Raw genomic sequence first — 17,184 nt, 5'->3', positions numbered from 1 at the left:
TTCCATGTGACAGATAAACTTATAAAGATTTTAGAATTTTAGAGTTTATAGGACAATATCTTCCTGAATTCAGGAAAAGATTAATTTAACTAAAGTAAGAATTCCTGTTCATCGAAAGATTCCATAAAAAAACTAACAACAACCACCTAAAATGGCCCCAGAAATAGAGACTATATATGCAACACATATAATTGACAAAGGATTCATGTACAGAATACGTAGTTTTTTTAAATCTTACAAATGAATTTTAAACATTAAACTCAAAACTGGTAAAACACCAACTTAAATAGAGGATATCCAAAATTAGAAAATGCAAATTAAACTGCAAAGGGATGGATATATATATATATATATATATATATATATATATATTATATATAGAAGATATTATATATATAGCTATATATATTATATATAATATACTCTATATATAATATATATAATATCTATCTATAATATATATGTGTGTATATATATATATAAAATATCTATCATCTGATTGTCAAACATTAAAATGTCTGTCAATACTACATGTCAGAGAGATGGGCACTGGAACTCATATATTGGTTTCTTATATTTTCACTCAGGTGTTGCCTGAGTCCGAGAGGGCACAGGAGTTCCAGTGAACCTCCAGTGTTATGATATACTATGAGGTTCCATAATTACAGAATTTGCTATACATCTAGGGTTACTAATCTAGGGTTTGATTTCACCAGCAAACTCTGGGTTATAGGAGTTTATTTTCCTGTCTACCATCAGTCTCCTTCCCATTGTAGCCATTCTTTCCCTAGAAAGAATAGTGTATATCTAATATGAGCTCAGATTTTGCTTTCTTTTGCTACCTTTGCAGTAGATGCTGGCTCTGCCATGAGGGTAGTTTTAAAGGTTCGAGGATATAGAAAGATATCAATGCTTCACCCGCCCTCTTCTAACTCTTTTGTCTGAGGCAACAGGTGGTTTTCTTTTGGGCTACTCGAGGGGCAATAAACTTTGTGGCTGAGGTATTTTAGCAGGAAGTCACAGAGCAGTAAGGAAGCGACTGACAGTAATTGGAGAAAGCAGCTGAATATGTGCTGAGTGGGGAAAGGCGGCTATTGATATAGCCATGCCACGGTGGACCTGAATTTCCTGAGGCTCAGAGGCTAGCCTTCCCAAAAAAGGAGGAGTCTGACATTTCAACCCCATCGAGATAGAGTTGGACTAGAGTTGGGGCACCATGGTCAGAATCAGTTCTTACGTGACTCAGAAACTGGTAGAGAGTAGAAAGTAGATCTCACCTGAGTGTTAGACGGTGCAAGGAAGAGAACTGGGCAGAGCATTACAATTCTTAGAATTATTACACTGCCTCAAAATAGGTAGATCTTAGGAGACTTAGGGAGTTACAACTGTAAACCCCACGTTTATCTTATCTGCCACTTGCTGAAATCACTATGTGAGGAGGCAGAAAAAGAGTTAATGACGGTGGGCCCAGGGGGGACTGCCCAGGCCTGTATCCCCTACCCAGGGACCAGCCACACTCAGCCTTAGGGACAAACCTTCCTGTGGAAAATATCCTCAGCAAAAGGAGATAAGGCCCAACCAGAAAATTCTGGTTTTTGATGCCTGTGCAGACTGCCCCAGAGTGAACTCCAGCCTCATTATAATACAATTAGAATAAAATGAACATTAAGGCTTGCCCCCACCATGGGTTTTTCTCTATGCATTATAGGTAAGAGCATGTGCAGAAAGAAACTAGTTATATAACCTGCATATGTCAATCAATGACCTCAGAGGGAATCACATCTCCTGCTGTAAGAAAATTTACCTCCCCTTTTCTATATAAGAAAAAGCTAGCCTAGAGTACAGGCAGCTGTCCTCTCTAGACACTGCCACTAGTTTCCTCTCTCCTGACTTTAATAAAACCTCTCCTTGCTTTCTTACTTTTCTGAGTCTTGTGAATTCTTTCACACTCTGCAAAAGACCAGGGGTATCCGAAGACAATACACTGTGCATTTCAATTGAGAGCTGTCATTGGATTTTGATGTGGAAATTAGACGCATTGTTGCTATTTCTAATATTAGTTATAACAGATTAACAGGTGACTAAAAGCAGAAAGAGATTTAAAATTAAAGGCTCACATCTGGTTGAGTGTTAAGTCACCTTTAAATGTAAAATAAGAAATTATAAGAAAGATCTTTAAAATGAATAGGTGAGTAAACGCACATTTAAATGCACTCCAAGCACTTCCTTTCACCCTAAATCTCATACATGTTTTCTTGCTCTATAGACAATTCCCAAGAGGGTGGGTCATTGATCAACTACCTCCTTGAGCAGTTGTGTAATTTTGGCAGCTGCCTCTGCTAGCCATATTTCCCAAGGATTCCTGAGAGCCAAGAGTATCTGCCAAGAGGCGTCAAAATGCTGCTGACAACTAGGAATTGGATTTGTTACAAATGGAGGTGCTCCAGCCTCTGAATTTGCCAACTCCATTGTTAGAGGAACGTGATAAATGGTTGAGTACATCTGCCCTTGTGAGATGACAAAGATCCAAGCAGCTTAAAATATGACAAGAAGCCAGGCTCTCTGGCTAAGGCTTGGGCAGTGTGTATCAGTGTACAACGGAACAGTAGAAACAAAGTAATGTATGTAAAGAGCCATTTTCCAGGGATTTCTTTCTTTCAAGGCAGAAGTAACAGACCTTGCATTTGATTGGCCTGGACATGATCTCTGGAACTACCGTGTTTCCCCGAAAAGAAGACCTAGCCGGACAATCACTTCTAATGCGTCTATTGTAGCAAAAATTAATATAAGACCCGGTCTTATTTTACTATAATATAAGACCGGGTCTTATACTAATTTTTGCTCCAAAAGACGCATTAAAGCTGATTGTCTGGCTAGGTCGTATTTTGAAGGAAACGGTAGTAGGGGAAATGCTGCAATTGTATTCCAGGGCATGGGGTGAGAATTCCAGGAATACCGAGCCATTAAAATTAATGTACGTAAAGAATCCACTTGAAGCTTTTTGATGATGAATGTTGTATCATTAAAGTTTGAGGATTTCTTTCTTTCTTCCTCCCCTCCTCCCCCTTATTTGCAGTGGGTCATTTAAGGGAACAAACCCTAAACTTGCAGCTTTTCAAAGAGCACAAAATTTGCAACAGGAGCTTAAAAATGCTTACGGAAGGAAACCACGCAATTAATATGCACACATATTTTTTTATGACAAGCAAAAACAAAACAAAGAATCACCTATAATCCCAATGTGCACCTATAAGCACATTTATTTGTGCCTTTTCCTCTTTCTTCTCTATTCATTTTCTGTTTTATTTTCTCTTTTACAAAGACATATATTCAACTATCCGGTGTGTGTGTGTTTGTATGTGTGTGTGTGTGTGTGTGTGTGCACGCATGCACGCCTGTGTGAAGGTCACCAAAGATTTCTTTGTCACTAACCCAGTGATCAGTTCTTAGTTCTCATCGTACAAGACCTGTCAATGGCATTTGACACCGGTGACCACTGTCCTCCTTAAAATACTTTGTTCACTTGGATCCTAAGACCCCACATTCTCCAGATTTTTCCTTCTACATCATTTGTCTTTCTTTCTTCCTCTCCTTTGCTCAGTCTTTGGATTCTCTTGGACCCACTTTCTTGAGAATTTTTTCCAGTTCCATGGCTCTAAATACAATCTACCTGCTGAGAACATCCAAACATACACGTTCCATAGTAATTTTCACCTGAACTCCAGGTTCATGGATCTCTCTACCTCCATCTCCACTTGGAAGTCTAATAGGCATCTCAAAGGTGTCCAAAACAGAACTCCAAATCCTAACAAACCATTTCCTACTACCCAAAAATCTCTTGCCAACTTAGACCATAACTCCAAATTTCCCCTTGCTGAAGCCAAAACTTTGGTGCCATCCCTGATTCCTCTTTCTTTCACGTATCACATCCAATCCAACTAGTCCTCAAAGCAGATCCAGACTCTAACCACTTCTTACTACTCCGCAACTACCACACTGATTTGAACCACTATAAACTTCTCCTATGGTAGAAGAGACTTCCTGCTCTCGCCTTTATGCCCTCCTAAAACTAAGGTCATATCATAACACTCTCCTCAAAACGTTCCAATGGCTTCTTCCCATGTCACCTAGACCCAGGGCCTAAGTCCTTACAATGGCCCACTAGCATTCTGTATGCCTTAATTTTTAAATTTAAAAATATATAGGAGGCAGCACAGTGGTGGTTAAGACCATGTGCTCAGGGTCAGAATGCCATGTTCAAAGCCTGGCTCTGATGATTAGTAGTGTGACATTGGGCAAATCACTGAACTTCTTGGTGGTTAAATTTCCTCATCTGTAAAATAGAATCATTATAATACCTACATAGAGTTGTAGTGAAGATTAATGAATTAATATTTATAACATCCTTACAGTAGTAAGGATAGCATATAATAAACATTATAAAAGCTTTAAAAAATGACAAAATAGGCATTTTGTGCTATTAGTACAAGATTTCATCATAAATTCTGCACATAAAAAAATGTCTCCAATGGTCAAATCTATAAGAATTTATAGATACCCTAAACATCTCTCAAAAAGAAGGGTAAAAAATGTTTTCATTAAACAAATTTAAAATGAACCATCATTGTTTTATTCTTTTTGTTTATTCTGAGTTGAGAGAATAGATTATATACCATGATTTATACTTTTAAATATTTTGGTACTTTTTAAGCATCCTGATGCTGAGCTGCTTAGTTATTCACTTACTTCTGAACCAGTAATACTTTAATTCCTAAAATAGATGTGATTTTTTTTCCAATTTATTGTACAGATCAATTTATAAGACATACTTTACTTTTCTGTTCTACTTATGCCTTTATTATTGCATTAAAATAAAACACTTTAAACTGATAAACAAAAGCTTAAGGTATATTCCTATATATACCTATCTATGACGGGCACAGTAGGGAGAATAAGTCATGTGAAATTTCCAGTTAGAAAGTCATAAAATTAATTGACTTTGTAGTGAAAAAAAATACTTCAGATTCAATTTTGTACATAGCTTTAATCATTATTTAAATCTGAGCATAGAGGGCCACCAGCCAGAAACTGACTATCATAGCTCAGTTTTTACATCCGTTTTACAGGCTTTTTTTATACTTCACTATAACTGAAGAATAAAGAATAGCCCCAAATAACGCCCCCTAACACACACACATACGCAGTGCAACACAATGCATACCCACACCCTTCAGGAACTGCTTTATTATTGTCTGCAGAGGAGAGAGGGGCCTTGTACTCAAAGGAAATTTCTACAGATTATTTAAAGGGAAAAGACCTATTTGAAAAGTGGTAAAATATACATTTGAATACAAGGGAAGTCACAGTATTTGTTCAGAAAAACAAAGGGAGTTAGAATTTGTGGAAGATTTGTGAAGGGGTTATAAATTAGAAATTTTTTTTTTTTTATAATTGAGTTAAACTTTTAGAATATGTGGTGTGAAGTTTTTTGTTAATTCTGGAAAATTCTTCCAGTTCTAAATGAAATTTTGGTGTAAACTGGTTTTGTTGCCAGAACACTTAAAGTTCCTTGCATGTTGCATGTTGAGGTGAGGTACTGATCAGCTTCTAGGTAAAAATAAACTTCACATTTGCCAACAGCAAAATGTCTCAGACTCAACAACTATACAGTTGAGAATTTCTTTGAGGATGTGAGGGGAGAAACAATACTATTGTGCCTGCATGTTAGAAACAAGAGACAACATTTAATGAAAATTTGCTCAGTTAAATCAATATTCGTGTGAAACTTATCATTTCACAATATTGACATATACAAAGGGTGCACAGATGAATAGTGCCCTTTGAAAATATTGTTGTAATTCTTGTCAAGTAACACTTTTCCTCACTTTTTTTTTTTTTAAGAAAATTGGCCCTGAAACACCATCCAGACAAGAATCCAGATGATCCAACCGCTGCTGAAAAGTTTAAAGAAATCAACAATGCCCACGCAATACTTACTGACGTGTCAAAGAGAAACATATATGACAAGTACGGATCTCTGGGACTCTATGTGGCCGAGCAATTTGGAGATGAAAATGTTAATACCTACTTTATGCTGTCAAGCTGGTGGGCAAAGGTGAATCATATTTTTTTCCTTCAAAAACAATTTCCTATTAGATCATTATATTATTCACTCCTTTAGAATCGATCTCGAAGAAAACCTAACCGTACCATATTATTAAACTCTTGTAAATAAAAGGAGACATCGCTTCAATGGAAAGCTGTTATTTGAGGATCGTTTTTGCTTTAGCTCATCAAATAATTATAAAATACAGCCTGACTTAATACTTCCAGACATTAATTATATTTGAATTTGAAGCTTTGGGTTAATTCTGACTGCACTCTCTCTCCCCGTAGTGACTAATTAAGAACTGACTCATTGCTCCAAACCAAAAATAATTTATTAGTGTGACGACTGTTTAATAAATTATTATAGGACAAATTTAGTCATGTACTTCACTATTTATAGCACAGGCTACATCAGCAAACACAATACTTGGGAGAATGCGTGGTAATTATGTCCTAAGCTCATATGGAACCTGCTGTGAGGTAGTGGAGGAGGAAATGGGAGGCAAAAGGTGAGAATTAAGTAATGAAGGACAGGGAGTTGGAGAGGAAGATAAAGCAAAAAAGGATGTCTGGTCAAGAAAAAGGCAACATTGTTAAGGACTTAGTGCAATCAGAACTGACTTTTGACAATAAATTTTGTGAGGTTTCTTAGGAATCCCTAGTATGTTTATTTAGTGATGGCTTTATATTTGTTTATGAGTTTTAATATCATTCTTTTCTAATAAAAATAGATTTACATATGAACCATACATATAGCCCATCAGCTTATTTTTTGGACAGTTCACATACATGTGAACAGTTCACACATGTTTGTGAAATCATATGCACTCACATTCCTATGAGTTGTAATTAATAATTTAAAAAGCTGCAGACTTCCAAAAAGGCAGGTTTCATGCTCCACAGTATTCTGATTACTATTTTTTCCACTGAAAATAAATTTTGCTAAATTTAAGACTGATATATGCAGGGAGAGAGAGAATATGTTTTTATACATAAGCATGGAGAGAGAGTCTGCAACCTACGGCCTCATTTGCCTTCTGCAGTCCGCGGGATTCTTTTTCTTGGGGATAACTAGGATTCCCACTGAAACTCACTTTCTCTATTGTTGAGGACTTGGGAGGGAGACAAGTCCTTGCCAAGCAGATATGGAATGTGGAATAAGACCGTACATACTGACAAGGTCATTTATGATAATAGATTGAACATTCACTTCAAAATATGGTCCTTTGTGGGCTTGTCTGGGAAGCTCACCTCCATATGTGACACTCTTTCCACAGGGAGGTACATCCGGAGTTCTAGATTCTTTGCACACTGGCACCTGCCTGCATATCGGGGCCTCCTACATAAAAATGAGAATAGCGTTTCTTGCCCAGGAAGTTGACAAAATTGATCAAAATTCACAGATAAGCAGAAGCAGTCCAGTAGTTGAAGAGAGATATATAATAATTCCTGATGTGGCTCTTTAAAAATAGGCTACAAAACCATCCACCTTCCCTTTCTGCTTGTGCCAAAGCCTAATTGCACAGAGCCCTTAGAGTGGATGACACACAGTGAGCGTGTTCTAAGTATTTAGTGAGCACGTGTCGTATGATGAATCAGTATACCATTGAAAACGTGTATTTAAAGAAATACTGACACCTACTTGTGCCTAGTACCGTGCTAAGCAATGAAAGGGGTAAGGTAAGGCTATTTCTGCCATCGACAGACAATCTAGTTGGAATAATTAAAGAGCAAAACAGTATATGAACTGAAGGACATTTCAGAGAAGAGAAAAATATGGGAATCGCAGAGTTAAAAAACAAAAAGGACAAAAGTAGGTAAGAAAGGAGGAGCTTGTTGGGGCAATGGCGCAGGAATGCTGCATAGGAAGGTCTTGGAGGCAGGTGGTGAGAAGAGTGTTGCAGTTTTGTTTTCAGACTAATTTACCCAGGTCTATGAAAACGTAGAGTATCCACAGCAAAAAGATTAAAGGTGTGAGGGTGTGAGTAAAGCTTCCTCACGCTTAGCCACCCGGAGGCTCCACCCACAACTCGGGCCAGAGTCCCATAGATTCAGTCCTGGGCTAAGTAGCCGAACGGACAGGTGAGGTTCGTCGACGTAGCAGATTTCACCTTAAGTTACTGACATCCTGTAGACACACATGGTGATCTTTGTCCCCTTTGCTCCCTTTATTAAATAAAATCCGAATTCTGATTCGAAGATGTATAAACCAATGTCTTTCTAGTTCAAATAACATAGTTTTAGTAAAATCATATATTTATTTTGCTTAATTCACATAAATGGGCTTATTTTAAATTCAAATTGGGGGTTTAGGAGAGTTTCTTGTTCATCTTTAGCTGTGGCAAACTTAGTGAGCAAACCTTTGATCTGCTTGTGGGGAAATCCTGGCACTGTTCGCGAGGAGGAACAAATCATTTGTTTATCTATTACTTTATACATTCATTTATTCAGTAGATATTTATTAAGTGTCTACCGCATGCCAGGTACTAAATCCTTTGGTAGGAGGGATTATAAGATGACAGACACAAAGCTCTAGCCTTCAGGAAGCTCACAGTTTAAGGTTAGACAGACCTACAAACCAGTCAAGGTCCTAAAGTGTCGGCCAAAGCAGTACCAGGGTACGCAGTTCGTGTGGAGCACAACTGGGGCACCAAGGAGGGAGGTCAGAAAAGCCGTCAGGGAGAGGATCGTTGAGATGAATATTACACATGGAGTGGGTTTTCTGAGATGACCCGGGAATGGGAGGGGCATGTCTAGGCAGATGAACCCACAGGGAGAGCAAAAATAATGCAGCTGTGGCAGGAACGGGGCTGGCTGGTGCAGGCGAAGGGTTGGCAGAGGCCAAAAGCCCCTGATAAGGAGCTCCAGCCTGGTCTAAGAGGCAAGAGCCTTGCTGTATGGGTTCGCGAGAACAAGTGTTTCAGGAAGTTCCCGCAGCAATGCGCAGGTGGATGAGGACGCAGGAGTGGAGGCAGGGAGGCCAGAGAGGAGGCTAGTGAAGAGTCCAGAGCTGAGACAGTGGGGTCTGTTCTAAAGTCCTACCAGCCAGGACACACGGGAGCGGGAGGGCGCAAGGCCCCTGGAAGACCCAGACTCCACAGGACACGGAGACTCTGACGGCGGTGCCGGGGGAGGGGCAGCCGGCCACGGCTCCTCTGGTGAGAATCCTTCGTGCCCTTGCTCAGATCGGGAGACCTGTAAAGGTTTTCTTGGTCGGTTCGTTGGTTTGTTACTTTGTTTGCTTCCCTCTTAATAAGGATCACCATAGCTTAAGAATAAAGAAGAAAATGCCGTACGTCATTGCTGTAGCTACAAGTAGTTTCCTCAAGGTTTAACTTGTTAGACAGAACTCGCTGTGCAATTTGTTTCCACGGAAACTAAAGAGTTGTTGCATGGAATAAGGATGAGGACGAGTGTGGTCTGCAGCGTGAACTGCACTGTCTTCGGGTCTCTGGGGGTCTGTGGCTACACACCGGATTTCTGGGGTTCTCCCAGACCCCACCACCCCTCACCCCTGTTTTGCTCTGCCTCCGTTTTCCATAGACCCTGTTTGTCATCATTGGCCTCTTGACTGGCTGCTATTTTTGCTGCTGTCTGTGCTGCTGCTGCAATTGCTGCTGTGGACGATGCCGGCCCAAGTCATCCGTGTCAGAAGAGGACTTCTACGTGTCCCCAGAGGACCTCGAGGAGCAGATCAAGACTGACATGGAAAGAGGTGGAGTAAGAGGGGAGCAGGGGTAGTGGGTGTCCCTGCATAGGCCTGGCCAAGGGCCATGTCCCATGGTGATGGTTATCACTAATGTGAGAGATCCAACAACAAATGCGGGGAATCCCACAGACTGTCAGCCTTGGTACCTCTTTTGCAGAAGATGAAAGGACAGATACTTTTACCAGCCAAAGAGAAAAGCAGAACCTGACACCATTAGAAAGGATCATGAAATATGCTTTGATTACAAAACAAAGCTAGTGCAATTCATGGTCTCATTACAAGACAGTGTGTGTGCTCTGTGTTCTGGGAGCTTTGGGTAGGACTGCCCAGGGGTAGGAGAAGCAAGGTAGAATTTCTCCCAGGAAAAGTAGTTTCAGCCTGTTACTTCAGGATCTCTATTCAAATAGAAGGGAATGGACATCAAGAAAAGTCAGCAATCCTTCACTTTTCTTCTTTTTGGTTATTTGATAATGAGTTTGGGGGAGCACTGGGGAGAGGATAGTCATTCTTCCCTGGAAATGTAGCTTCCTTCCAAACCGACACATTCAGAGCCAGCCTCAAACCAGCAACACGAATATTGTCCTGTGCAAATGGGACCATTTGCTTTGCTAAACCACCCCACACGTCCATCTACGTGTGTGTATGCATGGTATGATATATTACTTCATTCTTCAAGTTCATTCTGCCGAGAAATGTAAAAGAAAAAATGTAACAAATGATAAAATCTCACAGAATTCACAACACCAGGACTATTTCATGTTCTCTGCAAAATGCCTTTGTTGAAACAAGCTGGAGTCAAACCTGCCACTGTCCTCTCTGTCTTGCTGTCATTTTCTCCTGTAGAATGCACCATAATTCTGGGTTACAGACTTGATCACTAAATCACAACAAACCTTGGACAGCGAAATAAGAGAATTACCTGATAATTCAGACAATGGCCCAGTGTTGTCAGAACGGCTGAAATCAGGAACGGGCACTTCTCAGGACTGTACCATATTCTGACTCTCTGGATCACAATGAAACAGAAATTCCAGCCATCAAGCAGCAGAGACCGCTCAAAGGTTTCCACAGACCTTTTATTCCCAATCAAATGTGATGCTAAGTAGCATCCAGTTATTACCCATCCTGACTCCAGCTTAAAGGAAGGAATCTTCAATCATGTCAATCATACTTAGTTTCAGGCCATTTAGGATTGGGGAGGGATCAGAGAGGACAAAAGGGATTTTCCTATAACCTGTGACCCCTTCCTATGGGGACTATTGGGGTGGTCAGTCTAGCAAACGGGGTGTCACTCTTATAATTTTTTATTGCTGCCCCTGGAGCAAAATTGTGGGCCCATGGTGACATACAATTACAAGTTTCTTCTGCCTTATTTGGGATAGAAAAGGACAAGTCTTTTATGGGGGCGTAAATAACAAAAAGAGCAGTCAAGCAGTATTACTCCTAAATGAGTTAACAAGAGATACATATATGTACACTCCTTTTCCGGGAAAGGCCAGTGACCTTGGCATAACTTGCTGAAGAATGATGAGCTCGTGTATTAATGCCATCTGCTCCTGTGAGGGAGATAAACTGTGATGCGATCATGTCAGGCGGCTCTGGCCGCTGCCCACAGGGTCCCATAACATCCATCAATCCTGTCCGGTTCCCAGTCACTGACAGAGGACAGGAATGGACACTGAGATCGGACAGTACTGTCGGCGGCATCTACTGTGGCAGCGCTATCTTAACTGGTCCTTTCTAGCGCGGAAACCAAAACTAGGTGAATTGAACCTAGATATCCCATATCCAGTGTTTCACACTTCTCTGAAAAGCCTCAAAGTCTTTTCTCTTTTAAAGTAGATAAAAGCTCCACCAGGTCATTTCAGCAGACCTTTTCAGATTTCTTTTCTGGAACAGAAATTCATCCTCGGTGCCAAATTCCACCCAGGTTTCCTTCCTGCAGGGTGACTGGTGATAAATCTATGTGCCTTTCACTGTTCTCAGTTCTGACCCCCCAGAGCTACCAATTCTATTGCAGAGGTCAGATTCTAGACTAAGGAAATCATGATCCTATTTGACTGTGTTACTAAGAATTCTTAACCAAAAGGAAAAGCTTTATCTTACTCCTAAATATTTAAACGCTCCTATGCAGAGTTGATCCACGTTTTGTAAGGCCTGAAACTTACGCAATCTGGGCAGTCCTCTTTAAGGAAAACAACACAAAATTACAAATACAAAATTGGATCGGAAAGTATTGACTTAGAATGAGAAGAAGAAATCACAACAAATTGCAAAGCTTAAAAAGTGACAAATACCATAAATATCGCAAAATCTAGAAAAACAGCAGTAATTTAATTAACTTCCTGGCACACCTCTATAATACTTTTATCCTATGCTTTCGGGGTGCATATTCTTTGCCTCCTTATTTAACAAAAATTTTATAGTATCATTTCCTGTAGAAAGAATAAAAAAATAGTTCTGTCTTTCCTCTAGTATGTTTGGTCAAAATTTGTTTTTTATGATTGGTAGATTAGAATAGTCTCAGTTTTACAACTCATTGTTGATAACGTTGTCTAAATTTTTAGGGAATGTTGCCAAATTTGCAAAAACTCCTTTCGAGTTTATTTCATATATAACATGTAAAATTTGGAAGAATTTTTCCACACACCATTGTTTGATTCTGCACATTTCAAACGTTGTTGCCCCTCCATCTTCCAGGATGAGAGCCCACTGGACATATTTGTATTGTGTGCACCACCTGTGGTATGGCTCTTCGTGCCCCCTCAGCAAGTGACCTGGTAGAGTGAGCTACAGGAGTATCCCTAAAGCCATTCCTATGCCAATATGGCCACCAATAATTATACACAAAACTGCTGCAAACCACAAAAACATTACCCACTAGACTCAAACCAAATCTATCTTCAACGCTATTTCTCCTTAACCAAATCCCCCAAATGTCTATAGCTTCTCTGACGTCACTCATCAAGAAGAAAAGCATGATGGAGGGAAAGTCAAAGTAGAAAGAGACAATATTTGGTTATGGTTAAAATATCTCACTTTTGTAATCTACCGAATGTAAACATATTTCTAGGGTCCCACAAGGACTTTGGAAGGCTCTCAATGGATAAAGGTCCCTGAAGCTTAAATTTCATTAATTGCACATTAAATTTCATTAAATTCACCATTGCTAACATTTCACTATGAGAATTTATGCCTTATTTTTCAGTTAGATGCATTAGTTTGGGATTTTTACTCCACTAATTCAGAGACTTAACATAGTTTGCTGGTAAAATTAATGCAAGTGAAGGCTTGTAACAAGGATGAAAAAGCAGATTCCATGAGAAGACTATGCTTTCTGGCCTCTGATCCAATTAATGGACTGTGGTCTCTTCTGTTCTGCAAATGAAGGAAACCCACTTAAAGCTGTTTAAGAAAATACACTTGAAAGTGGCTACTAGTCACTTGGACATCAGGTTATTCGTGGCAAATGATAAGCATCATACATGTACATCAAGATTTGAGTCCATCAGAAGGCACTTGTGACACACTGGAGCTTTGAGTATTTTCTTTTGGTGATTCAGAAATTGAATTAAATATGGCAAATATTTTCTTAGGGAATTTTGATTATATTATGTTGGATCTAATCATAAAATCCTAGGATTTTAGAGTTGGAAGGAATCCGTGGAATCAACCCTCACCTCCCCACAACTTTTCTAGCAGACTGCTGCCCAGTCTCATTTAAAAGCTACCAGTGGTGGGGAGGTTTGGGACCTTGTATAAAAGTAAGAGATATTCATAAAAATTCAATCACCACAGGAGGATATAGAGTCAAAGCCAAGTTTACACCAACCTCCGGGCACCAACTCCCCAAGGAAGACAACTTTTAAAATTTTTGTATAAATATTTATGAGGTTTTGTTTGTTTTACAAAAATGTTATCATATCTACATATATTTTTTTGTAAGTACTAATATATTATGGCATAAAGTAGTATTTTATACATTAACTCAATTTAATAGTAAAAACATTTTATGTACACATTTTTTTTTGCAGAGCAAAAATTTTGATGAAAAATTTTCAAATTTCTTAATGGATTGGTACTTTTGATGTCATATCTAAGAACTCTTACCCTAAACCTATGTTATGAAGATTTTCTCCAATGTTTTCTAAAACTTTTATGTTTAACTTTTAGATCTATACCATTTTGGGTTCCTTTTTGTAAAAGGTGTGGTGTTAGGTGGAGACTTTTATTTTTGCATTTAGAGTTTAACTGTTCCAACACCATTTGCTGAATGGATTATCCTTTCTCCATTGAATTGTCTTTGCACCTTTGTCAAAAATGAATTGGCCATATTTCTATGGATCTATTTATGGACTCTCTATTCTGTTCCATTGATCTATCTGTACATCTTTTCACCAATAACACACTTTCCACAGCTTTACAATAAGTCTTAGAAGAGCTTGTGTGATTTCTCCAACTTTATTCATTTTCAAAATTGTTTTGGCTATTCTAGTTTCTTTGCCTTTCTACATACATTTTTTTAAATTATTTTTTCATTAAAAACACATTTTTTAATTTTGCTACACAGTGGAAGCTGAGGGTGAACATTCATTAGCATTACCATCTTATAGCTAATAAGACAGATTTGACATAATAATCTAAAATTGTAAAACTGTTATCCTCCACCCCCAGTAGAATCTTTTTGTTTCTTTTTTTTTTTTTTTTTTACAGGGTTGTTTATTGTCATTTTGGTGTCTTGGAGTTCTTTTTATTGTTTATTATACCTGCTCATTCACATCATTATTTCTGCTATAACTACCTGTACCTTAGATACCTATTTTAACTAGTACTATTTTTCCTCAATATTGATAAATATTACTTCTGACAACACATCTGCCAATCCATCTACTGCGAATGAGGCAGTATCTTTTTTGTTGTTGTTTTGTTTTGTTTTTTTGGGTTTTTGTTTGTTTGTTTGTTTGTTTTTAAATTTATTGGGGTGACAATTGTTAGTAAAATTACATAGATTTCAGGTGTACAATTCTTCTACATACATTTTAGTATCAGGTTTCTAAATTGATAGAAAAATACTGCTGATTTTTTTATTGGTATTACATTAAATTTGTAGATTAGCTTAGAAAGAATTGACATCTTTACTATGTTGAGTCTTCCAATCCAGAAACATGGTATGTCTCATCTGATTTCTTTTAAGAGCATTTTATAGTTTTCAGTATACAGAACTGGCACATGTTTTGTGAGGTTGGTACTTTAAGTATTTCATTTTAGAGGGAGCTACAGTAAATGGAATTTGTTTTAAATTTTGATTTTCAATTGTTCAAGTATTTACAATTATTTTTGTGTGTTGACTTTAATCCTGTGTTCTTGTTAAGCTCACTTAATTTTTATTGGTGCGTGTGTGTGTGTGTGTGTGTGTGTGTATGTGAATTCCTTGAGATTTTATATATAAACAATCATGTCACCAGCAAGTATAGAGTCTTAATTCTTCTATCCCAATCTGTATGCCCTTTATTTCTTTTCTTGCCTTATTACACTGACTAAGATTTCCAACACTTGGTTTATTGCTGTGCTGTAACCATCTTGAAATTCTTAGCTTTTGAATCAGGTGTACTACATTTTCACTTTGCACTGGGTTTTGCAAATTATGTAGGCACTATTGTTAGAATATTTCACTGTATGGCTATAAATCTGGATTTCAAGCTTGATACCTCCTGGCAAAGAATAGGAAAAACTGTCTCCAGAGCATAACACTCTGCATTTAGGAAAAAGGGAAGCTAATTGGGGGATAGAGTGGGGTGGGGATAGAGTGGGTGGAGCAAGGGTTTTACAATAATTATCCATCTAAATGCTATGCTACAGATTATACCGTGTTTAGAGATTTGGCTAGTGTATGAAATTACAACTAGAAATTTATTTCTCACGTAGGAGTATTGAGTTCTAAAGAAGTGTGGTTAGCATTTATTTCTTATATGATTCCCTCTGATTTTGCAAAAATGCCAAGATATAAAGTATAATAAAACTAATAAGATATAATCCTCTCCCCCGAATAAAAGTTATATCTGCTTACTACTTTACTGTCTCCTTATGCCTAACTAGGCTAATAAAAAAGAGGAAAGACTAGGAGCTAACCAGAGAAATACATTTCTGATTTAAATTTGGTGACATCTCAAATTTCATTTTTAAGGACATGTTATTGGACATTGTAGGTGTTTCTTAATTTATGAAAATTCAAATTTGAAATATCAAACTCTTTGTTTAACCAACTGATATACAAAAAACCATTAGAAATGTTTGTCACCTGCCTGGAGATAGTTTAATAATTCTAATTTTATATCTAAAGCTTATGATTTTTCTTGGATATTTCTTTTTATGTGTATATTTCAAACATGCCTACTCCTTGACACTAGCTAAAGTCTAAGATACTTTTTGATGCTGTAACATGGTACCAGTCTCTGTTCGAGAGTAGTGGTACAGAGTGGGATTTGGTAGTAGAGAGATTTGCTTAGGCTATTGTGTCTCTTTCAACTGTGTAAAAGAGTATAATCTGGCTTCTACCCTTAATAAATAAAGGGGGACATGTTCAAAACAGTGGCATCTTCAATAGTCACTGGAAACTATAGAACTTGTAAACTGATTCCCATCTCTTTCTCAACATAAAAATGTACTCCCAGTGAATCCTAGGAACACAGGGGAACTTGATTATTCTTATGACTCAATCAGGAACAAATACAAGAGAGACAGTGTGTTGGGGGAGCCCATCCCCCCTTTTTGGAAATTTGAAAGATAGAGGTAATGGATACCAGGTTACTTCTCTTCCTTAAAAACGTTCACAAATTAGAAGTTCCGTTTTGTGAAACTTTGAGGTTATATTGAAAAAAAGCTCATTTAGACTCTACATTCCTCTGTTAGTTAAACGCCACAATAAAATCAGAATTCTCCTAGCCAAAAGGGTTTTCTAGACCATCTTGAAATAGAATCCCATTCCCTGGGACAGTGTGTATGTGTGTGAGTGTGTGTGTGTGTGTGTGTGTGTGTGTGTGTGTGTGTGTGTAGAGAGCGAGAGAGAGAGAACAGAGGCAAGAACATAAATGGGAACTAGTTATGTCTGCATACGCTGTCCGAGCAAACCCAAAATGTAAGAGAGAAATTCATTTGTTTTTTCTAAGCCGAAGGCAGTGGATCAAATACTCCTCTTGTGAAGTCACGATTCCCCGCCTCCCCATTTTTTTTTTTTTTTTTTTGAAAAAGAGAGAATAAAGTATCCAAAGGAGAAAATTTTATAGTGTTGACCTTGGATCCAAAAACGTGAGATTCAGTGCATAGAAAAATCTGTTGATTGCTTAACTGTTCCTGCTACTCACCTGGAT

At 38.2% G+C, this 17,184-nt stretch overlaps 1 protein-coding gene across 2 annotated transcripts in view; it reads left to right on the top strand.

The window, feature by feature from the left end:
• DNAJC5B (DnaJ heat shock protein family (Hsp40) member C5 beta) overlaps positions 1–17,184 on the top strand; it is a 57,974-nt gene that overhangs the window by 30,559 nt on the left and 10,231 nt on the right. For both annotated transcript variants that reach the window (XM_033126489.1, XM_033126490.1), the window contains exons 3-4: positions 5,902–6,115; positions 9,652–9,823. In XM_033126489.1, the coding sequence (XP_032982380.1) occupies positions 5,902–6,115; positions 9,652–9,823 (386 nt within the window). The remainder of the gene's footprint in view (positions 1–5,901; positions 6,116–9,651; positions 9,824–17,184) is intronic.

This window comes from Rhinolophus ferrumequinum, chromosome 14 (assembly GCF_004115265.2).
Source record: "Rhinolophus ferrumequinum isolate MPI-CBG mRhiFer1 chromosome 14, mRhiFer1_v1.p, whole genome shotgun sequence".
Taxonomy (NCBI): Eukaryota; Metazoa; Chordata; class Mammalia; order Chiroptera; family Rhinolophidae; genus Rhinolophus; species Rhinolophus ferrumequinum.
This window is presented reverse-complemented; position numbering and strand designations above follow the sequence as displayed.